A 24,841-nucleotide genomic window follows, 5' to 3' on the forward strand; every position below is an offset into this window, starting at 1 on the left:
CTTCTTCTTCTTCTTCTTCTTCTTCTTCTTCTCCTTCCCGCTCCCCTTCCACTCTGCCTCCTCCCCCTTCTCTTCTTCCTTCTCTTCCTCCTCCTTCCTGTTCTCTTCTTTTTCTTCCTCTTGCTCCTCCTCCTGCTTCTCCTCCTCCCTGTCCTCCTCCCCAAGTTTCTTATAGAATGTTTTATAGCTGAGTATAACTGGCAATTAATACCTACTCACTGAATGCATAAATAATATTTTAGCTAATTTTTACTAACTTGTGACCTATTGTTGAAAGATGGGGAGATTAAACATTATCTATGAACAATTGAGGTTTTTAAGAGGATTTTTAAAAATTTTATGTGCATGTGAATTTTTTTCTGCATGTATGTACCATGTGTACATGTGGTGTCCATTGAGGTTAGAAGAGGGCATTGGATTCCTTGGATTTGGAGTTAAAGATGATGAACCACCATGTGGGTGCTGGGAACTGAACCTAGTTCCTTTGCAAGGGCAGCAAGTGTTCTTAACTGCTGAGCCATCTCTCTGGTCCCACATGTTTTTGGGTTTCGATAAACCTGATAGGTGACAGGAAGGACCAGGCAGCACATGGAAGAATTAGCCACACATCTGAATGAGTTCATTAAGCACTCACCATGGTCTGAAAAGAGTTGGTTCTCTTCTGCTTTTGATCCAGCATGGAAGACTAGCTCCAGGTGAGAGAGGCCAGGTGGATGAGTAGGACTCTGTCAGAAGCACCTTTATCCTCCAAAAGATATCCTTTATCTTTATTCATCGAACACATCAATTTTAAGGGCACTGCGTGGAATTTGTTTCTTGGATTCCTTTACTGCTAAAGTTGAGGGTTACTTTGCACTATTAGCTTCTTCAGCACACTGCTCTGGCTGCTGAGGGGCATCTACTAGTGAGGTCATGCTCAGTGCTGAGCCGTTCTGTGATGCCTCCCTGGCTGTGGGTGGACTCCCCTTCATGGTGATGGCAAGTTACTTTTTAGAGATAAGAGGAAGGTGATGATGGTTGTCTTCATTCTTCACAGAATGGATGTTCATTCTGCCTTCCCTTGGGAAGAGAGGACAGGAGCCCACAAGCAGAAGGAGGTCACTCTTTTCTTCTGACTATTGATTTTTCATGCACCACTCAACGGTTAATTAGTTTTTTTCCTAACTACACTTCTGCATTTAGCTGGGACAGCAGTCCCCTTGGGAGATGAGCTGTGCTCCAGTGATATTGGATGAAGAAGGTCACTTTTTGATAATATGACTTTAGATGCTACAACAGTTTTTTCTTCCCACTCTAATTCCCTACTACAGAGTGAAGATTAAAAAAAATGTTGCTGGTCTTTTATATGAGTGGCTTAACTGTCTCCTTTGTAAGCAAAGTGCTCACCTACACTTTGAACGTAGAGTGCCCAGGGTGATGGTGAGGAATGCTGCAGAAGATAATGATTCTTAATTTATGCAAATATCAGAATATGTTAATTATGAAAATTAAACCTCTGCCTCCCCTTTTTTATTATGATAAGTGGAAAGCCTACAGAAGCAAAGAATATTTTTGGGAGGCAGGATAGGAATAGAAAAAAAATAAGGAGATGTGGGAAGGAAAGTTCGACATCCTGAAACATGGTCTGCACTCCAACTGGCTGAAAGTCTTCAGTCTTTAACATAAAACCAAGATTCTTTATAGGATAATGCTTATTTTCTGAAGGATGTCTCAACAGGGATGCTAGAAACAGCCTATATGCTAGCTTAGGGCCAGGAGGTCTGTGGTATGACCTGGAGTTCAAATGGATTAGTGGTCCCCTGTCATTCCTGACTCTAAAAACCAAGCCCCATAAAGCCTGTCTGCCTTCATTTGCAAAAGCAAATCATTAAAGAAAGAGAAACAAGCAAACTAGCAGGTGCACATCTCACTTTAAAACTTTTAAAAATCTTCAAACCTTGTTATAAGTTACATCCTTCAAACACTGTCAGGTAGTGAGCCCTGGAGCCATACATACACATAAACTGAACCTTGTGTACTTCATACCTGTGCCTTAGATTTGCAGTGGTCATCTCTGCAGTGCCCTTTGTCTTTAGATGCCTGCACTTCCACCTGAAATGGGTGTAATCTGGCACTTTTTGTTAATAAACCCATAGCTTTGCTTCACTCTCATGTATTCTGAAATTCTTTCTGTGGCGTGGTGGAAGACCCAGTTTTACTTGAGCCTGGTCCTAAGGGAGGAAATCTTCAGGCTATGCCCACAGTGCTGGGTTCTGGCTTTCCATTGCTGCTGACAGCTGTGTAACCCTCGTGTGCCCAGCTTCAACAATGATCCTGTGGCCAGTATTGTCTCATGAATGCCACATTTTATTTTCCCCTTTATACACTCTTCCTGGTGTTGTGTTACTTTATCTACAGATATTTCAGTGATTTGCTAATGGATAAGGACCATTTTTATGATTGTATGCATGATGGCAGTGACCATAACTGATGACTGATTAACAGTGCTTCCCTATGATGTCAGGCTTTGTAAGATTCTTACCTTTCTGTGTCAGCCCAAGCTTGGTTTTACATTGGAAATGTATTTCAAAGTTGAGCATGTTGGTACATACCTGTAATACCAGCACGTGGCAGACAGGGGCAGGAGGATCACAAGTTTGAAGCTAGCTTAGCTTAAAAATAGGGAAACTTTGTCCCAGAAATGTTGGTAGGGAGATCAAGACAATGTGAGGAAGAGGGTACTCAGAATATGTCATATACATGTATCAAATATCAAAATGAATAAAAGTTACTTTAAGCTTTTTTTTAATCCTGGAATTATTCCTTTTTGTTTTTTTGTTTTGTTTTTGTTTTTTTTGTTTGTTTGTTTGTTTGTTTTTTGAGACAGGGTTTCTCTGTATAGCCCTGGCTGTCCTGGAACTCACTCTGTAGACTAGGCTGGCCTTGAACTCAGAAATCCACCTGCCTCTGCTTCCCAAGTGCTGGGATTAAAGGCGTGTGCCACCATTGCCCAGCCCTGGAATTATTCTTTTCAACTTTTTGTTTTTTTAAATCTGCAATGTATTTGTTGAAAGTATTGTGGGGTTCTATCAGTATGGGACTTGCTTATTGTTAGCCACTGGGAGTTGCTGGACAAGCAGTGCTGTTCTTTGTTAGCTCTATGACTGGGAGTCTGGAGCTGGGCGGGTTCAGGTTGAACTTTTCTAGCAATCTTCTTTTTAGAAAGTGGGGTACTCTATCAGGAGGCAAAGCACCTGGCTTGCCTATTATTAGGCTCCCAATTTAAGGAATTGAAATAAATCTCTATGGTAGGATGTTTGACAAAGTCCCGTGTTTCATGGCTTATTCTTTTTTAAGCACGTCCTCTGCTCCTCATTGAAACCAACACTCCTGGGAAGTCTTTAGACATTCAATCTTGATGAGATAAAGTGTGATAGTATGCTCCGTTTACAGCCACTCATGAGACCATTCACCAGCCTAGGTGCAGCTTGTTCCCTCAATCCCTTTGTCACAGGGTCCAGTGACCATGACTTCCTCTAGAACAGTAGTGTTTCCGCTTGTTTGAGGCAGTAGGGTCCCCTCCCCCACCCCTTAGGATGGTGGAGTTCTCAGCCTCGAGAAGACTGGGGTATCTACCGCTAGTGACTTGTTTGGGTGTGGGCTGGTCACTGCTCCTGTGAGCTAAGAGCTCTTGTGAGCTCCTTTCTCAAGATCAGCCTCCTTGCTGTTCATCTCAGACAGCAGTCATATCAATGACGTCAGCATGTTTGTTCTTGTCAACAGAATGTTATTGGGCAGCTGTCCTCACCAACAGGACTTTTCTCTGAAATAGATGACCCAATAGGACACAAATCAAATCTTAACTAATATAGGATAATTGAAGTTTCTTATAGTCTAGCTGATTACAGTGGAATAACACTTAAAAATTAACAGCCAGAGAAACTGCAGAATATACACAAACTCATAGAGATTAAATAATATACTACTGAATACACAATGAATTTATCACTGAAGAAATGAAAAAGGAAATTGTAAAAGGAACTACAAAGTTCTAAATCTATGTAATACAGAGAAATCAGTACTAGGAGTGAAAAATAATCTTACATCTTCCTATATTATAATAACAGAGAGATCTCAGGTTAACAACAATTTAATGACTTACTTTAGGGACTTGATAAACAAGGCAAAACCCAAGTTAGCAGACAGAATAAAAGATCAAGGCAGAACTCAATGAAATAGACAATATAATATCGTATAAAGAATCAATGGAAGAAAGAAAGACTTGGCTCTTTGAAAAGGTAAACAGGACTGATAAACCCTTGGCCAAAGTAAAGACTCAAATTAATAAAATTAGAGATGAAAGTGGAGCCATCGGAGCTGGGGAGATGCCTCTGTGGGAGACGGCACTTATGGTGCACATAGGAAGACCTGGATTTGAATCCCCAGCATCCATGTAAGCCAGGCAAGGCTTGTGTGTGTGTCTGTAACCCCAGCATAGGGGGACAGAGACGGCCAGATCCTGAGATTTCACTGGCCAGCCAGCCTTGCTGGATCAGCAAGCTTCTGGTTTAGTGAGAGACCCATCTCGAGGTAATAATGCAGAAAGTGATAGAGTGAGACACCCATCAGTTTCCTGTGGTTTCACATGCGCATGCGCACTCACGCATATCCCACCACCACCACACATGCAAAAAGGGAGATACTACAACGGGTAATGATGAAACTCAGAAATATCATCAAGATGTACTTTAAAAACTTAGACCACTATAGTAAAAATGTTAAAAAAAAATTTCTAGGTGCATACAACCTACCAAAATTAAAAACAAACAAACAAACAAAACCTATTTAAGCAAATTCCTAGCAACCAATGAGATGGAAATAGAAATAAAAAAAAAAAATCTACCAACTGAAACTAGCCCATGACAGGACAGATTCACTGTTGAATGCCACCAGGACTTTAAAGGAGAACTAACCCAAGCTATTTTACATAAATAAAAAAAGGAAGACTGACAAATTATTTTTATGAATCCAATATTACCCCGATACCAAAATAGACAAAGATACAATAACAAATGAGAAAAACTGTACTCCAGTCTCCTTTATGGCTTGGGGAAAAAATTCTCAGTAAAATATTTGCATGTGAAATTTAAGAATGTGACTAAAATATAATAAACTATGACCATTTTGGCTTCATTTCAGAAATTCAAGGATAGTTCAATATACACAAATCAATAAGTATAATATATTGTATATGTGGACTCAAGAGCAGAAACTACATGATCATCTCAAGAAAATTTCAAAAAGGTTTAAAAATATTTATTGTACTGTTTTCTGAGTTATGGCTGTTTTGCCTGCCTGTATTTCTGTGCACCACTAGGGTTCCTGGTGCCTGCAGAGACCAGAAGATAACATCCGATGCCCTTAGATGGAGTTACTGGAGTTGAGAGCTGTCATGTGGTGCTGGGAATTGAATCTGGGTTCACTGGAAGAGCAGCCAGGGCTCTTAACCACTGAATCATCTTTCTAGCCTCCCACCCCCAAAAGTTTTAGATAAAATCTATGTTAAAATAATTATCAAGGTTCTAAAGATACAATGAATAAAAAAATCCAACAAAATATAAAGGATATAAATGACAAATCTATAGTCAATATTATACTAAATGGGAAAAACTAAAAAGTATTTCCACTTAAGTCAAGATAGATGCAAGGGTGTCTACTCTTTCTCAATGTAATGTTTGATGTCTTACATAGTGCTATAGCAGAAGAGAAGGAAATAAAAAGTTGCTCAGGAAATATAGCCAACAATCCATATATGGGATCTCATGAAACCTAAAAACCTATGCATAGTGGAAGAACAATATGTAAAGAGACAGCCGACAGAAGGAAGAGAAATCTTTGCTAGCTATACGTATGATGGAGGGTTAATAGCTAGACTAAACAGAGAACTAAAAAACAAAAACAAAAATCCCCAACCCCCCAAAACCAACAACAAAAGACCCTCAACAGATCTCAAAAGAAGAAAGACAAATGGTCAATGAACATGAAAAACCATTCAACCTCGCTAGTCATCAATGTAAAACTACACTGAAAGTCCATCTCATCTCTGTCAGGATGTCAGTCATGAAGAAAACAGATAACATGGCAGGAAACATGGCTCAGTGAATAAGGGCACTTACCACTCTTGCAGAGATTCCAAGCTCAGCTCCCAACACCCATGTCATGACTCACAACAACCTGTAACTCCAGTTCCATGGCATGTGATGCTCTCTGCTTTCATGTTCTCATCTCTACACACATACCCACATCCACCCACCCACACTGCCACACACTTAAAAATAAAATGAATCATTAAAAATGTATGTCCAGTGTGAAGGCCCACTGTTTCAGACTGGCCGTGCTAGCTAAAGAAGTTCATTAAGATGGATAAACCATGGGGCTGGTTAATTTCACTCATGTGTGTGTGAGAAACTTTTTATTTGTAAGGTCCTTATAATGAAGTTGTAATAGATTTTTAAAATTATTTTTTATTAAAAATAGGTCCTTCTCTCATACACTACATCCCAACCACAGTTTTTCTTCCCTATTTGCCTTGTGTTGTTGTATTTAAAAATTTTAAAGATAGGTTTTCAATTATTTCCACAAACTGACTTTGAACCCAGTTTGTACCTAGGTTATACTTGAATTTGTGATTTGCCTACCTCAGATTTCCAAGTGGGTAAGATTAATATGCCACTAACCATATCTTAGACATTTTAATGAAATACAGGACATCTTTAGTGGTGGCAGTTTAGAAATCCTGAATGCTGTTAACTTGTTTTTTTTTTAATTTTATAAATATTTTATAATTTTAAAATTTATAAAATATTGTAACAATAAAAATGAATATTATAAAAATTGTTTGATATAAGACAACAATCAATTGAACAGTCTTATGTATATGCTTGTCTACAATAATACTGAAAATACATACATTTGTCTCAATATATATTTGAATAACTCCAAACATATTTACTGTATATTTTAAAATAATACATCACTACTAGTATTTTTTTAAATGAACATAAATAGATAAAGTCATTTTGTTTCTTTGGTTTGTTTTTAGTAGAGCTTAAAATCTTGGTTCTTACTGTGGTACAAGTCCCAAGTAATAACAAGTTTTAGACATTGGAGTTCATTGTAATAAGGCTGTACTTCAATGACCCTCACATCACCAAAGGATTTTACCTTCATTGTAGCTAAGCTGAGAGATGACAGTTCTGTTGTGCCAAGGAATGAATTGTAGGCACGATTTTTGGATACAGATTTCCTGCTATGGTCAAAGAAAGCTATTTGACTTGAGTGATTGTCATCATTCTCATCCCACAGAGAACAGGTTACATTCATTTAAGAAATGGTGTGTGTATTAAGATGGTCTATCCATGAAGTAATTCACCAACTGTTTCAATGAACAATGGTTCTGCTTGGAGGGAGGCACAGACATTAAGTGAGGGTAAGAATCTGGCTCATTGGCTGTGATGATTTTGAAAAACATTCATGTCAGAGAAAAAGTAACTTATAAAGTCCTCTTCTTCAAACTTGATACAATAGTTACAAACATTAAGCAAAACATTCAGTCTCACTCTTTGTTGTTCTCTTACAAGCCACCTCCCAAGTTAATCGTCTATGTTTCTTTTGGCTGTATAAATACTTTTGAAATATGTAAGCTGTTCTGAAAACCATAGTATAGTGCAAAAACATCAAAAAGACAATCCTACAAACAGAGAGGCTGAGATATGAGAAGAGTGATTTCAAGACCATTATGTGGAACCCAGCAAGACACTGTCAGGTACAAACAAGCAGAAAGTATATGTGGATTGTACAGCCAACAAATTTCTAATTCCTCTTATTTTTGGATTTCAATCTATTAGGATATGTTGGTAATATTAATTTTCATTTTAATATATTAAGAAAAAATAATTGTTACTTCTTGTTATTTTTGTTGTTAGAGGTGGAATTAGGTTTGTGTGGGCTTGTTGAAAGATTACTTTCTTGCTTCTTCTAGAGTGTAGTTTTGCTCCTTATATTGATGTTTTCCATCTATTATCCTTTGTAGGTTTAGACTTGTGGAAAGATATTGTGTAAATTTGGTTTTGTCATGGAATATCTTGTTTTCTCCATCTATGGTAATTGAGAGTTTTGCTGGGTATAGTAGCCTGGGCTGGCATTTATGTTCTCTTAGGGTCTGTATGACATCTGCCCAGGATCTTCTAGCTTTCATAGCCTCTGGTGAGAAGTCTGGTGTAATTCTAATAGGTCTGCCTTTATATATTACTTGACCTTTTTCCCTTACTGCTTTTAAAATTCTTTCTTTGTTTAATGCATTTGGTGTTTTGATTATTATGTGATGGGAGGAATTTCTTTTCTGGTCCAGTGTATTTGGAGTTCTGTAGACTTCTTGTACATGGGCATCTCTTTTTTTTAGGTTAGGGAAGTTTTCTTTTATAATTTTGTTGAAGATATTTACTGGCCCTTTAAGTTGGGAGTCTTCACTCTCTTCTATACCTATTATCCTTAGGTTTGGTCTTCTCATTGTGTCCTGGATTTCCTGGATGTTTTGGGTTAGGAGCTTTTTGCTTTTTGCATTTTCTTTCACTGTGGAATCAATGTTTTCTATGGTATCTTCTGCCCCTGAGATTCTCTCTTCTATCTCTTGTATTCTGTTGGTGATGCTTGCATCTATGACTCCTGATTTCTTTCCTAGGTTTTCTATCTCCAGGGTTGTCTCCCTTTGTGATTTCTTTATTGTTTCTATTTCCACTTTTAGATCCAGGATGGTTTTTTTTTTTCATTTCCTTCCCCTGTTTGATTGTGTTTTCCTGTAGTTCTTTAAGGGATTTTTGTGTTTCCTCTTTAAGGGCTTCTAACTATTTACCTGTGTTCTCCTGTATTTCTTTGAGGCAGTTATTTATATCCTTCTTAAAGTCCTGTATCATCATTGTGAGAAGTGATTTTAGATCTGAATCTTGCTTTTCTGGTGTAATGGTGTGTCCAGGACTTGCTATGGTCAGAGAATTGGGTTCTGATGCTGCCAAGTAACCTTGATTTCTGTTGCTTATGTTCTTATGCTTGCCCCTGACCATCTGGTTATCTCTAGTGCTATCTGCCCTGGCTAAATCTGATTGGGGCCTGTCCTACATGTGATCCTGGTTGTGTATGAACTCCTCAGAGTCAAGCTGTCTCTATGATCCTGTGATTCTGGGATCCTGTGATCCTTGGCCCTTTAGAGTGCCCAAGAGTGGAGTTTCCTCTAGGTGTTGTGAGACTGGCTGTAAAATTTGCGCTGAAGGTCTGCTCAGAGCACTGGCCCAGACAGACTGGAGGGAACCTGTGCCACTGGGCTGGCAGAGTTCCTGCGTGCCTGGGTCCCGCTGGTCCCAGTTACTCCCAGTGTTGGGACAGATGTTATGTTCTCCTCACCTCTGGTCCTCTGATCCTGGGCTTGTTAGAGTGCCTGGGAGTGGAGCTTCCTCTGGGTGTTGTGTGGAATTGGTACCCAAGGTCTGCTCAAGACACCAACTCAGACAGACCAGAAGGAACCTGTGCCACTGGGCTGGCGGAGTTCCTGCATGCCTGGGTCCTGCTGGTCCCAGTTACTTCTGGTGTTGGGATAGATGTTGTATCCTCTGATCTTCTGATCCTGGGCATATTTGAGCCTCTGGGAATGGAGCTTCCTTTGGGTGTTGTGGGACTGGCTGCAAAATTTGCGCCCAAGGTCTGCTCAGAGCACCAGACCAGACAAACCGGAAACTCTGTTAAGTTGTAATTCCAGTGCTTGGGAAACAGAGGCAGATGGATTTCTGTGAGTACAAGGCAAACCTGGTCTACAGATCAAGTTCCAAGACAACCAGGGCTTCACAAAGAAATCCTGTTTTAAAATGTTTTAATTAATTAATTAATTTTTTAATGTATCTCTTTCAAAAACAAAAATTCGAGCTCTACTTTACCTGAAAAGATACAAAAAAATAAAACTATGGTGGCTTTGCCCCTTCAAAGAAGACTCAAAGCTAAACAGTCATACCATTGTGAGCTATCTTTGGTTCTGTGATAGATTCTTTTTTTTTTTTTTTTTTAAAGAAAACAATATAGGCTGGCAAAAATGTCGACTAAAGAGAACCTTTACATATTGCTGGGAGGTATATAAACTAAGCCAGCTACTATGGAAATATATATAAAGTTAAAAAAAACAAACCAACAGGTCTACCCTGTGACCCAGGTCCACCAACCGTGGGTACTTACCTTAAGGTCTAAGTAAACATGTCCTGGATCACTCATTCATCAATGATTATCACAACATCATTCAGTAGCTAAGTTAGGGAACCAATCATGGTGTCCCAAAACAGAGCAATGGATTAAGAAAATGTGGTATGTATAGACAAGGAAAATGTTTAGTCATGAAGAATAAAATAATGTGATTTACATTTAAAAAAATGGATGTAACTAGAGATAGTCAGACAAAGTGGAGCATCTCAGATAGATAACGTGCTTTTTCTCATTTGTGGTTACTGGGTGCTCGAGTCAGATTTCCAGTTGTTGTGAGAAAAAAAATGAGCAAAAGCAGGGCGGAGAGTGGGTTTGTTTCATCCTACAGGTGCTGGCCCATCATCAAGGGAAGCCAAGGCAGTAGAAATCATGGAAGAATGCTGCTTACTGGCTTTCTCCCAGGCTCATGTCAGCTTTCTTTTTTATACAGCCTAGGCCCACCTGCCTAGAGACTGTACTGCCTACAGTGGGCTGGGCCATCCTGCATCAATTAGCAATCAAGAAAATGTGCCCACAGGCTAATCTGATGGAGACAATTCTTCAGTTGATCCAGAGTGTCAAGTTGACAATCAAGATTATCTGTCACAATGGATTTTATGTGTGTACATATGACATAAAAGTGGCAGCAGAGCTTCCTGGGAGACAGAGGGAATGAAGGGAATCGAGAAGAGGGTGTGTGCTCAGAATACAGTATGTATTTGTATGAAAATGTCCTTATGTAACACAGTACTACGTACAATGAAAGTCTTAGGAAGTAATAAGCCATAATCGTGTGTGTGTGTGTGTGTGTGTGTGTGTGTGTGTGTGTGTGCATACATGGGGTGGGAGGGGATAGGGAAAAGGGGAGGGAAGAGGGAAAAGGGAGAGCTGTTGTCTCAAATACTGGGCATGCAGCTCTACCTATCAGTAGTTCATTTTATAGAGAGAAAAAAGGAAGCGGGGGGCGGGAGGAGTTGTTTTGAATTCCCAAGGCACTGTCTTAGTGAAGCCTCTTAGGAGACGATGTCTATTTGTCTAGACTGGGGTTTATATAATGAGAAAACAATGTGTTTCCTAGATATTAGGCTGATGATTTGTGGACAGGAGAAGGTTCATTCTGAGTTACTGTCTGCATCGCTCCTACTTTCTAAACAGAAATGCCCTTCTGAGGGGAGATCCTTTGCCTTGCTACTGACTCGGCTATTCCTGGTGGAGGAAGGGTTGAGAAAACACAGGAATATGGGAGATGGGGGACACATGAGAATTTTGCTCCCAAAGTGTGAGAACTCCATTTGTGGTGCTGACGGACGTAGTATTATACAGTTTATTAATTCTTCTCTTGGAAGTAGTGGCAGAGACCCATCAGAACAGACAGGGTTTCTGAGCAGCTTGCAAACTTCCTGCATGGATGAGAATCACCACCTACTCGTTCTAGACCGACATGGCACTTGTCTTTGCCTTTCAATGAATGGAGCTGGCATAGCCTGAGGTGTCCAGCTTAGAGAATTTACTCTTTTCATTTCATGTATAGTTATGTGAAGAGCTGGAGGAGGTCTAGATGCCTCTTTAGGGTGTCCTGAGCTCCACGGCATCATCCCTAACACTACAAACTACTCCTGGACTTTTCTATGTTATCCATGAGGATAGATTGTACTTTTTCCATTAACCCTACCATGCCCCAGCATGGTCAAGCAGAGCCCATTTTGCCCTTACGACTAACACAAGCAGCGTCTGGGCTGTAGGAAGGGAGGGCTGTTCCTGCTGCTTCCCTGGACCAGATCACCATCTTCATTTCAAGGCCGTGGGAACAATTGCTGCTTGGTTGATGTTTAATCAATTGCTAGAGCGTTTACAGAGTCATATTGATTTTAAAGAGTGAAGACAGGTATGGCTGTCAGAAATGTCTTGTCCTATTGCTCCTTTATTTAACCTTGTCTGAGAATGCCCAGAAGTACCTGATGGACAGGCCCCCTCGTTCTGTCATCAGTATTCACTGGAAATGATTCACTCTTTGGAAGAGTTGTGCTTGTTTTGGGGAACCCACTTTGCTGTTTTTAGGAGTTTGGGCACTGAGTCTCCTGGGACTGGGAGAGTTATTTTCCTCATAGAACTTTTCAGTACTTGGATGGTAGATCAGAAACAAACAAACAAACAAACAAACAAAACCCCAGGTCATTGTAAACTGTCTGATCTCATTCACTTTGTGGAGTAAAGGCCACAGGACTGGACCAAGGCAAACGTGGATCAACATTTCTGCATTACCCTTGAACAGCTGGGTCACCAGTTTGGGCTTCAATTTCTTCTGTAAAATAGGATGCATTCATTTCCAAAGGCTGCTGGAACCAAGGACCACAGACTGAGTGGCTGGCACAAACAGTAGAGCTCAGTTTAACCATGTGCTGGTGTTCTGGAAGCTGGGTCAAGGTATGAACATGGTCATTTTCTTTCCTGGGTCTGCATGGATGCCTTGCTGCATCCTTAAATGTCCGAGACTGAGTCTACTGTTCTTATACAGACATAAGTCATAAGGCGTTCACCACATCTCCATCTGATCTCATTTCCCCTCAATTATCTGTGTAAAGACCCTGCCTCCCAATACAGCCATGTCCTGAGATACTGACTTCAAAATATTAATTATTAAAGAGGGTGCCACAGTTCGGCTATCATGGCAGTAAGGTGCTGTGCTCAACAGGTAGTTTCCTGCTAGTGCTCTGTTAATGAATCATGTCTGATTATTAATGGCCATGTCCTTAGAAGGCCCCAGAAGCTGGTGAGAAAAAGCATCCACTCTGAGGTATTTCCCAAACTGCAGAACTTCTGGTAATAAAACAGAGGCAGTTCCTACAACACAGGGTGGCTGGTCACTCTAGGTTACCACAGAGGATGCAGCCAGCACTTGGTTCCCTCCCTTCTTCTGAAAATTCTCTTTAGCTTCTTCTACCTCAGCATCCCCTAGATCGGATAGTCTCTGTGATCCTCTCCAGTTTTGAGGTAAGCCCACCAGAGAACACCACATTAAAGCCAAAGAGGAAGTCTTTATCGCTGCATAGAGAACTTACTCAAATCTTGAAGCCCCGAGTCCTACAGCTCTTTGACTTTTATGTACAAAAACCCCATCCTGGTTGTCACACTTCAGTTACTGACAGGCAGAACTACAAAAGCCAAAAAGCAAGGTTAGTACATTTAGGGATCTTCCTGAAACTATGGACTAGGTCTTTGGTGGATTAGGTCTTTGTTCCCATTTTGGCAGATGCTGGGGCCTCTGTGCTGAGTTTGAAGGTCAGAGTGTTACCTCTAGCAGGGTGTCAGTTGTCTAAGGTCAACACTCTCTGGCACTATTGTCCAAACTTGAAATTCTACTCATGTCTCAAATTAATGGCCGATTGGAGAAAAACTCACTTGGTTTGTAGATGAAAGTGAAATAAAACAAAACGTTTTTCCTAAACCTTGTTGGGTATGAGACAAATCTCATTGTGCTCTGGCGATGCTGAGTAGTGCTCCCTGCCACTCCCGAGTGCTCCCTCTGCTCACTGCACCCTGCTATCTTCCAATCCAGGCAGCAGTTCTGTGAATGACGTGGGAGCTTCGTGTAGGGCAATTACAGCCACTCTGTGATGCAGGTGGAGAGACTGAGACCAAGAGCTGTGACTCTTTGCTAGTCAGGGGACGGGCAAGAAAGTTCTCTGAGTTTGGCCAGAGTCCTGATGAGTCAAGAGCTGAGCCCTGGTACAGGTGTTTCTGATGATGGGGATACAGGTCATTTTGAAGGGGCCTTGGAGTCGGCACAGAACAAACCCAGGCACCAAATTCTCAGCAACGTGAGATTTTATTTACCCAGGAGACACAGAGCTGCCTCTAGATGGAGCAAAGATAGCAGCAGGTGGCTCTGCAGGAATGGTTTTTAAGGAGATAAAGGGGAAGTCTGTGCTAGGATGAGTTGGTTAAGTTCTGATTGGACACGTTAGCCAGTGTAGCCAAACAATGAATATTGATTGTTGGGCTTTGGTGTTTTAGTTAGGCATAAGGAACTGGCCAAATAAGGTAATAGACCTTGGTGGCTGTGCCGAGGGCCATGCAGGAGGAACAAAAACAAATAATACACGGCTTTAGAACTTAACGGCATGCAGTCCACTGGTTACCACAGCCACCTGGGTGAGCCTCAGTGTAGCATGACCCTGAGGACTACGTGTCCTGAGGACTTCATACTGCTACAGATTCTACCTCAGCATCCTCTGAGCCAGCATGCTCTGCTTGCTGCCCTCAAGCAGCAAGATTAAGATCCCTCTTAATCTAAGAATTGTATGGAAACTCTAAGGGGGCTTCCAGCCCCTCACCGGGCAGTATCACAGGCCCTTGCAATAATAATGCTTGATCTCTTTCAGGCATCTCTGCTGGAGCAGATTAACGATTCAATCACTCCCTAGGAAAGAACCTAGGAGAGATTGTCAGCAATGACCCACACCCTTAGAAAACATTTGGAAAAATAAAATTGTTAGTGAAGCTAGGTTAAGATGTTCATACTACTGGCTCTCACGAGAAAATCTTTGGACACAATTTGAAGTTCAGAAGGCACACTCTTAGTAGTTAAGCTAGGGACCCTTTATGGTCAGGGAACAAGAACAATGGCAGCGCTGGCTGGGGTGACTCTCAGTGAAGCTGGACTGCTGATGGTTAGTTTCTTATACCCGTATTTGCTCTCAACTTCCTGAAAGGATTTATTAAGAATTGTTGATGAGTAGATATGCATTCTGAGGATTTAAGGTAACTTTGATTGATTTTTATTAAAAAGTTTAGGTTTGTGATTCTTTTAAGATTCTTACAAGATAAATAGTAAGATAATAACTCTTTTCTTTGTAACCACAAACTGCTGCCTGCCAGTAAGCGAAACTGGCTGAGAAACTACCTTCCTTGCTTGTACTTTGTTAATCTATATCAAGTTGCTTAGTTATGAGTGTACGTAGGTTCTTGGGAATAATTTGTCTTTTTTACCTGTACTACATAATGATATTTCTTACAAAGGTATTGGGAAACATACTGTTTTTTTCATAATCATTTACTAGAAGAAAACTAAAACTTAATCACATTGTAATTTTATAATGCTTGAAAGACTTTGCTGGGATATATAAGCTATTGAAGAAAGAATAAAGTGTGGGGCTGGAACATTGTTCCTCCCACCCATCAACTATGTAGATGTATGTATATGTGTAAAGTCTGTGTGAGTGGGGGCTGGCTTGTTGTTCCTTCTACCCATCAGCTATGTGCATATATGTATACATATATGTAAAGCTTGTCTGGTTGTGTGGAGCTTGCTCCATCCACTGATTGTGGGTATGTATGTATGTATGTATGTATGTATGTATGTATGTATGTGTATATGTAAAATGCTTGTAGCCTGCTTGCTGAAGTTTTGCGCTAACCATTGTATGTGTGAATGTGCCTGTCTGTCTGTCTGTCTGTCTCTCTCCCTCTCTCCCTCTCTCTCTCTCTGTTTCTCTCTTTCCTTCATTTTCTTGACAGCCCCAAGCAGTTAAAAGAGTTCATAATTTCTCTGCTTTCCTCAGGAAGTGTCAGCCCCAGTAAGTTAAGCTTTATTCCCTCAGAGAGAAGTCTGCTGAGTAACTTCTCTAATCACTGGCTGCCATTACACCCCCATCAGTGGCTGTAAGCACTGACCCCCATTGGCTGCCTGCCTCAGTTTACCCACCATATGGATGCCAAAGTTGGTAACTGGCCTGGCTGGCTTAAAGAGTGTAATCTAACGGTTTAGCAAGGGAGAAGGAAGGGGAGAGGGCAAGGCCTGCGGGGACGTTTGCCAAGCTTGGGCCTTCAGCTGCAACAGTGGTAGAGTCAGGCACTAGTCACCTGTCTTCCGCTGTGACAAACATTATGACCCATGCCACTTAAGGAAGGAGGTTTATTTTGGTCAGAGTTTGTGGGTACAGTATGCCCTGGCAGGGAAGCCATGGTAGCAGGACCATGAGGCAGCTGGTCATGCTGCACACTGGCAGGAAGCAGGGAGAGATGAGTGCCTGTGTGCAGCTCATGCTCAGCACAGGACCCAGCCCAGTGGCCTACCCGTGATGTTAGAAGCAGGGAGAGATGAGTGCTGGTGTGTAGCTCATGTTCAGCACAGGACCCAGCCCAGTGGCCTACCCGTGATGTTAGAAGCAGGGAGAGATGAGTGCTGGTGTGTAGCTCATGTTCAGCACAGGACCCAGCACAGTGGCCTACCCGTGATGTTAATGCAGACGGACAGCTTGCCAGGATCTAGAAGCAAGCCCCTCACCGTGTCTGTGGAGTTTCTAGATTTGGTTAGATTTGAAGTGGGAAGACAATCCTCCACTTGAAGCTAACCAACGGCTGCTGGAACGTGCTCTGGATGTCTCCCCAGCTTGTCTAGCCAAGCCCAGCTTGTCTTCTTTCTTGCTCTTGCGGAAGCCCAGCTATAGAATGCTATCAGCGGTCAAGAAACTAGGGGTTGTTGTGGCTTGAATGTGGAGTGTCCCCTTACTTGGTCACCAGCCAGTGGTACCGTTTGGAGGAGCTGGTGGAACCCTGAGCAGATGGGCCAAGGTGGAGGGAGTGGGTCACTGGCAGGGTCACAACTCACTCTGTTCCTAGCCCAGTCGTCTTGTTTCCATCTGCTCCTGGCAACATGACCCGGTGCTTTGTACACCCACCCACAGAGCTGGGCCTGCCCCACCACTGCACCCTCTCTGCCACAACTGTCTGTACCACCTGAACCTCAAGCTTCTCTTCTGTTTCCCTGATCGATAACAAATTCTTCTTCAGTTCTTTTGATGACAGAAAGGGACGGCCATGCCAGCCCATTCACTCCTCCTCACCTGGGTGATACCGAGGTTGGCAAAAGATCAACCTGGGGTACCTGGCTGGACTTGAGTAATTTTATTTTGCTACTATAGTCAGTTCACTTTGATATCAGCGAATGACACTGTTTTCTGCACTTGGGGAAATGCTATCAAGTGTCTTTTAAAGATGCTCAAGTGGGAGAAGGGAACAGTTTGGAAGTATTAATAATTAACAGTCCAGAAGGTGTGGAGATGCCACAAATGCTGTGAATATACAGTGAGGAAAGCCTGACTTTTAAAGTGCTGGGTGAGTGGCGAGGAGGTGGTTAACTCCTCAAGACCTTGAAAGCAGTGCTCAAAAGCTGGACCTCCTCAACCTGCTGAGTGTCTGAGTTGGCCCAGCCCTCCCGGTGCTGGCTACAGACACATGGGAGAACAGGACTTCGGTTTGGCGAGGGGTATTTATTTATTTATTTTTGTTCCCATGGTTTTTGCATTAGTTCCTTTTGCTGTAACAAAATACCTGAGGACAAAAGAGTCAGTTTTGTGTCAGGGTCTCAGCTGGAATTCAGCCCTATGTGACAGGGACGTCACAGACCTCAGCCACCAGAGGTAGCTAGCACCTTGCTTCCTCTCCTTTTCTTTCAGTTCGGGACCTCAGCCCATCAGATAGTGCCACTCACAGTTATAATAAATCTTTTCTGCTCAGTTAAACCCTCATAGATACATCGGTTCAGCTTCTGCTTTCAGGGTGTTTGGGCACCGATGTGCCCCAGGCCAGATTAAAAGGAGTGAAGCTTGCCCTGGCTGGGTGGGTTTGCAGGGAGTGCTGGGGGAGGGGTGACTGAAATGAAACCTCTGAGGAGGACAGGAAGGAAAAGGGAGAAGCCTTCTCTGAACCTTGGTTTTCAGTGATTCAGCTTTCTTTATTTGGAGGAAATAAGGGATATATAAACCCTGGGGAATGGGTAGGGGATGCTTCAATTTACATGAAGAGAAATTTCAAGCCAGGCAATGGTGGCACATGCCTTTAATCTCAGCACTTGGGAGGCAGAGGTAGGTGGATTTCTGAGTTCAAGGCCAGCCTGGTCTACAGAGTGAGTTCCAGGACAGCCAGGGCTACACAGAGAAACCCTGTCTCGAAAAACCAAACCAAACCAAACCAAACCAAAACCAAAAACAGAAATTCCAAGTGCTCACTGCACATGTCTTCATAGGGAGAGAAGAAGTTAAACCTGTAATTTGGCCACCAGGCTTGTTCTCATGGGCTACGTGCCCTGGGGCATACAAGCCCAGAACAGGGAGGCAGCAATTCCATTCCTGCCTGTCTCAAGATGAGATTTGCAGGATTTAGACACATCTCTACCTTACTCTTTCCCCAGCCACCACGTCCTCACCCCTATCACACCTACTACCTAGAGACATATTTCCAAGCCTTATCAAATTGATCATCAAAATCACGCACACATATGTGATATGTACACACACACACACACACACACACACACACACACAAACACACACACACACACACACACTCAGGCTGGCCTGGAATTCACTGTGTAGCTCAGGATTGAACTCGTCATGGCCGCCCTTCTCCCTCAGCCTCCTGAGGGCTAGAGTATAACAGTGTGTCACTGTGAACAGCTTTAGTGTTTTTGAAATGTTCTCAGTTAGACAACAGGAAAACCAATTCATTATTGTGCCAAGTCATAGGGCTTTCCTTGCTTTGGGAGAATCATCTAGAAAAGAGTTAAAAGTGCAAACTAGAATACTCACAAGGCTGAAGTCTGAGGTGGGGCTTTGGTGCCATGGCTCTTGACAGTTAACCTGGGTCCTTTTTGTGGAGTCTAGAAACAAACCTAGGTGAAAACTGTCCTCCCAGCCTGAGGTCACCTGACTCACAGCATCAGGACCTTGCTGTAAAAGGACTTTGCCTTACTGAAATTAAACTCTGCAAATCTTTGTCCTTGAACCAAGGCAGTGAGCCTGCAGCTCCAGTCAACACCTCAGTGTGACCTGCGCATTGCTGTGTGGATGGGGCATGGGTTTGGCTCCTCTTTAAAGAGCTCTAAGACTGATCTTCCGGTGCTGTGCACAGACGAACATCTGCTATGTGCACCTTTAACCCTGTACACAGTGTGGGAATTCCTTTCCAGGGATCATTTGGGAACACTGGTCAAGGTCAGTGTGATTTGGGGTCTTCCAGCTACTTTCCCTGGCAGCAGCCATCTCTGCCTCTCTTCACCAAGCACTACAGCTGGGTAAACAGGGCCAGCACCTCCCTTCTGACACCTCCCCTTCCTCTCACAGCACCTACAAAATCCTTTACATTTGTGTTTTTAGGACGTGTCAGAATCCTGCTACTTCCCCACTCTATCTTCTATTACCATTCCTTGTGGACACCTAGAATTCCTTTCCTTCACTGAAAACACAGGGGGAAACAATGAAGTAACAAGGCTACTGACTAAGAAAGGAATCACTCTGTTTCAGAAAGCCACGATCTTTAACCTAGTGTTACACTGCTCATGATACCATTTCTCGACAGGAAACACCTATATGGATTATTTCACTATAACCCCATGATGCTTGGACTGGAATCACTCCCTGACCCCATGGACACCTGGGAAATTATAGAGACTATTGGCAAAGGCACTTATGGCAAGGTCTACAAGGTAGCCAACAAGAGAGATGGGAGTCTGGCTGCAGTGAAGATTCTGGACCCTGTCAGTGTGAGTAATAGAGAGCACTGTAATGATCAGCTAGTATTTTGGACACATTAGACTTGTGATTTCTTTTCCTAATTTTAGTGATAATTTTCATGAATGCTGGCAGGAAATCTCAAAATGAATCCTGGTTTGACAGCACCTCTGAAGGAAAGACTTGACTTGGAGTTTCCTGGACTTGCCAGGCATGGTAGAGCACACCTTCAATCCTAGCACAAGGAAGTGTGGGGATGGGTGGGGGGGGGGTGGGAAGGTGAGGGGTGAGGGTGGGAGTGGAGATGGAGACAGGCAGATCTCCGAGTTCAAGGTCAGCCTGGTCTACAAAGCAAGTTTCAGAACCAGCCAGGGCTATATTAGAAAAACCCTGTCTTGAAAAACCAAAATCAAACCAAACAAAACTAAACAAAAAACAAGACCCAGCCAAATCCTCTTGGACTTTTGTTTCTTGCCTGTTTTACTTGCTGTTTTAGCTTTAGCGCCTTGGGCTTTTAAAAATTATTCTCTTGGGAGGAATGCTGTTTTCCATTCCGTGTTCTCTCTGTGAGTTACAAAATGAACCAGCCTTACGATATTCAATCATCTGAGGTGACATTTTGTTTCAAAGCATTGAGGTTACCAAGCTCTGCGCTGGTCTGCACAGTGAAGCTGCATCTCGCGTGGGCCCCTTCAAGCTTTGAAAATTCAGACATTTTTCAATAAACGATATTTATAATAATACAGTTAAAGAAAAATTGTTGTAAGGAAATGTTATCGCTTATAATAGCCAAAGGTTGACACTGGGATCAGAAGAGCTGCTCTTGGGTACTTTGAATACGTGACAATGTTGGCTTTAATATAGAAGAGAGTCCAGTGTGGTGGTGCACACTGGTAATTCAAGCCTTTGGGAGCTGTAGGCCTTGGGGGATTTTGGGTTGGAGGTCATCATAGAACGCACAGTGAATCTGAGGTCATCATGGGCTATACAGTGAGATCATGTTTTAAAAAAACCCTCAAACTCATAATCCACATGCTTTATTAATTGGTGGCTTGAGCACATTGTTCTATTTGTACCTTTCCTCGAACACTAGTCTTAATCAAACATGTATATTTTCTAAACTCTGTTTAGGATATGGATGAGGAGATCGAAGCCGAATACAATATTCTGCAGTTTCTCCCCAGCCATCCCAATGTTGTGAAGTTTTATGGAATGTTTTACAAAGCTGATCGCTGTGTGGGAGGACAGCTGTGGCTGGTTCTGGAGGTAAGAGGCTCCTGTGGGGTAGCTGTGGATTGGAATAGCGTTTGTAGGTGCAGGTTGGAGGAATCCATTCCTTCTTAGTGCCAGGCACCTGAAGAGACAGGGAACCCTGTGCTTACAGCTAGGTGTGAATCCTTGTTTCTATGCTTCAGAAAAAAATGTAATCCTCCTTTCTTCTACCACAGAGTCTATCTAGGAATCCAATTGGGAAATGTTATTGTGTTCTATAATCTGGAAACATGTCACAGAGCTCATGTTCCAACTTGGGACAGTCCCTTTCTGAACTCTGCCCACAATGCAGTTGGCCTGAGCCATTTGTATTTGCCTGTTCATGGTCGTGGGCTCCTGAAAACCAAGACTGAGAGTTCTGTGTGGAAGGTTTATTAGTTTTTGTAGAGATTGGCTGAGAGAGAAGTGAGGAAGTCATTGGGGTAAGGAGACTTTACAGAGCACTGATCATGGCCTCAGCCAATTCTCTAGGGAAATGGCTATCCAGGAACATGATTGTTCTCATCTGTACCTCTGCCCTCCAGGAAGGCAGTCTCCTATAGAGGAGGGCGTAATTCCCAGTGAAAGGTACCCGGGGACAGTAGACTCTCCCAGTAGCATCTGCTCTGCAGACAGAATGTAAAGAGAACACAATGTGTCCACAGTTGCCCCATTTTCTCTCTTTTATTAATGGGTATGAGTGCTGTCTGGGTGCAGAAGACTGAGTCCCCTAAATTGAGACTGAAGATAACAAGGACAGTTGGACTGGTCATTTGCTTCATTCTCACTGGACCCCCTGATTTGTCTTGGACCTAGCCCCTCTGAATCAGCTCACACCTCTCTGCCCGTGTCGTCGGAATGATGCAGGGGCATGACAGGAGCATGAGAACCCATGCAGACACCTTGTGCCAGTCTTCTTTTATCTGGGAAAATCTGAGAATGGGATAATATGTATTAGCTGCCATGGCAACCGTGGGAGGAAGGTAGTCTCAATATTTCTGTCATATTAGCTGTCTTCCTCACACAATCTCTCAATGCAGGGGGTTTTGATTTTTATGAATCATCTTTGAGATGTTAATTGTCATATTAAATCATTCATGTATTCTCTCGTCATCTTTTGGGTTTCATTAACCACCTACCTCCCCCCTCACCCCTGCCCTGAGAATGTTAGGGTTTTATCTTGCCACAAAGCTGTTCAACACTGTTACCTTGTTCAGGAATGGCATTGTGTCTGGAAGCTCTGGTTGTAGTCATCTTTAGCTCTGTAACAGCTCTGTCCCTCCTTGTAGCTTCATCATGGAAGCACAATGACCAATGAACCCCCCCCCCTTTATTCATTCCCTTCTCTGTACATCTCATCCCACCCCAAACATCTCCATGTTCAGACAAAGGGAACTTAACCCTTTCAGGAACTCTCTGAGGCTTGCCAAGGGTCTGCTCTGTGTGCTGCTTGGCAAGTAGGAGGCTGCTCATGCCAAAGGTACTTATGAGCCAGTGCTCTTCCTGATGAGTTGAGATGGCAGATACAGCATCTCAGGTGCACTCCAGACAACCAGGGAAGCTGTGGACAACAAGGAGCTAGACTGTGACTGGAGCCTTGTGCTGATATTCCCCAGCCAAGTACCCTCTTGCTATTTCCCATTGACCAGGGTCAGATAACAAGGCCACTCAGAGACTCTGGGTGACTTATACCTCAGCATGCAATATGCTGACAATTATCAATTTGATGGTGGCTTTGCCAAAGCTGGTATACCACCTTATGTGTCCCAGCATGGGTTATCTATAGCAGGCTGCTGGGTAGCTGGATGTGACCAGTACCTTCACGAGTCTCCCAGAAACACAAGGATTGCTAGACTTCTAACAGTGGCAGAAGCATCGAGCTCTCTTTAGCTTCAGTCTCTTGGTATTTCTCGGATGGCCAGAGGGTCAGAGAGGGGAGTGACCTGCTCCCATGGCCATGGAAGACTTGAACTATGTGTGCCTGAGGTAAGCCAACTTTTAAAAGGAAATGCCTCTTTGGCTCATGGTTAGAGAGTTTTCAATCCTCTGATGAGTTGGTGTTGGGCCTGTGAAGAGGTAGTGTACATCATGATGGGCACAGACCAAAGAGGAAATGGTCCACCTCATGGTGGCTTGGAAGCAAAATAGGGAGCAAAAGGAGAGACCAGCATCCCAGCATCCCAGCATCCCAGCATCCCCATCAATGGCTTAACTTCCTCCCACCAGGCCTTATACACTAAAAGGACCACTTCCTCCCAATAGCACCATGTGCTGGTGGTCAGCCTGTTAGCACACGATCTTTGGGGACACTGACCGGGATGGCAGCACCCCTGCCTACTCACAGGACGAATGACAGCAGGCTGTGGTGTACCCCCACGGTTCTGCTCCATCTGTGGCTTTTAAAGGTCTGCCTTGCGAGACTCCCAATCACTATAATTATAGTGTGTTTGGTGTTCTCCCCGCCCCTTACACTGAGATTAAATTTATATTGCCTTTGCTCTTTGCCTGCTGGATGCGATGAGAAGACCAGAGAGGAGTTATTTCATGGAGTAATTTTAGAGGGTAGAAAAAGGTTATTAATAAGCTCCTCAAATCACCACAGCTCTGAAAACAAAAGCAAATAAAAATGTCAGCTCTGAAATTCAATACCAATTTGTTAGTCGAAAGCAAACAAAACTCCCTTCACAGTAGACACCTAGTGCATTAAGAAGGCATGGAGAGAATATACTCCGTGATGTGTTGAGCAGTGTGCATTTGTTTTAAGTAAGTATTAAATTTAAAAAATCCATAAGTCCCATTTTTCTCTTACCCAAATAAGACATAATAAGAAATTAGACCTTTGAGAACAGCATAGCACTTGCAAATGTATCTAATGCACACTAAGACATACTTTCTTTTTCTTCTTTTAGGACAAAAACCTTGACAGGTAGAGACTAATCATTTCAGTGTGAACCAAATGCTCAACTTTTGAAAAATCGTTTAGCATACCATGAAAGAGGCTGCAAAGAAAAAAAAAATCAAAGTAAAGGAAAGTTTAAAAAAAAAAAACCTTTGCTTTTAAATTAAGTTAAATAATAATTGGCTTTAAAAATAATCTCTTCCCCTGCCCTGCCTAGAGATCAAAGTATAAGTTCAGAGCCAAAGCAAGAGAGAAGAAGAAAGGAAGGGAGGGGGAGGGGGAAGGGGAGGGTAGGGAGGGAGAGCATATATTCTAGTGAGCTCTTGTTTTTATTCAGATCCTAGAAGTCCAGTCTAGTCCCAAATGCCACCAAAAGTGTTAAATAGCAAGCCAGTTTCACCCATTGACACTGCAGCATGAGTTGAGTTTATACAAGTCGAGGATAAGGGTCTGATGGGGGAGGGGGGCTGGTGGTCTGTCCTAAGCACTGAATGCTGTCAGAGCACTAGAGAGTCTAGAGTGCAGTGGAGGAAGAAAGCAGACATCTGACAGGCCTAGGGAAGAGCTTTGAAAAGCAGAACAGCATCTGTAGGCTCATGCTATCTTGGTGTTCAGCACAAGAAAATTAAGAAAGAGCTGGCTGGAGTATCCTTCCCACCAGCCACCACACTGAGAAGGGAGCTGGGAGCCTCCAGTCCAAACAATCCTCCAGGACTGAGCATCCCCCTGTTGGAAATGCTCCTGGGTCCCAAGGGACATGGCTTTCATTTGTGTAGTTGCAAGTCAGAAACTTGACCTAGTGTTCAGTAAAATCAAGATGATCTGTCCCAACTTATGTGGAAAACCGAGCTCTTTTGGGCTACCAAGAGGCAGACATGATGCTATGATATCTTTGTGCGTTTGTAGAACCTTACAGTCTTGAAAG

General features: G+C 42.7%; 1 protein-coding gene across 1 annotated transcript in view; it reads left to right on the forward strand.

Annotated features, from left to right (window-relative positions):
- The window catches only part of Myo3b (myosin IIIB), a 403,285-nt gene that overhangs the window by 39,202 nt on the left and 339,242 nt on the right, over window positions 1-24,841 (forward strand). Inside the window, exons 5-6 of the mRNA XM_031370554.1 lie at window positions 19,615-19,798; window positions 20,898-21,032. Of these exons, the coding sequence (XP_031226414.1) occupies window positions 19,615-19,798; window positions 20,898-21,032 (319 nt within the window). The remainder of the gene's footprint in view (window positions 1-19,614; window positions 19,799-20,897; window positions 21,033-24,841) is intronic.

This window comes from Mastomys coucha, unplaced genomic scaffold (genome assembly GCF_008632895.1).
Source record: "Mastomys coucha isolate ucsf_1 unplaced genomic scaffold, UCSF_Mcou_1 pScaffold15, whole genome shotgun sequence".
Classification (NCBI taxonomy): domain Eukaryota; kingdom Metazoa; phylum Chordata; class Mammalia; order Rodentia; family Muridae; genus Mastomys; species Mastomys coucha.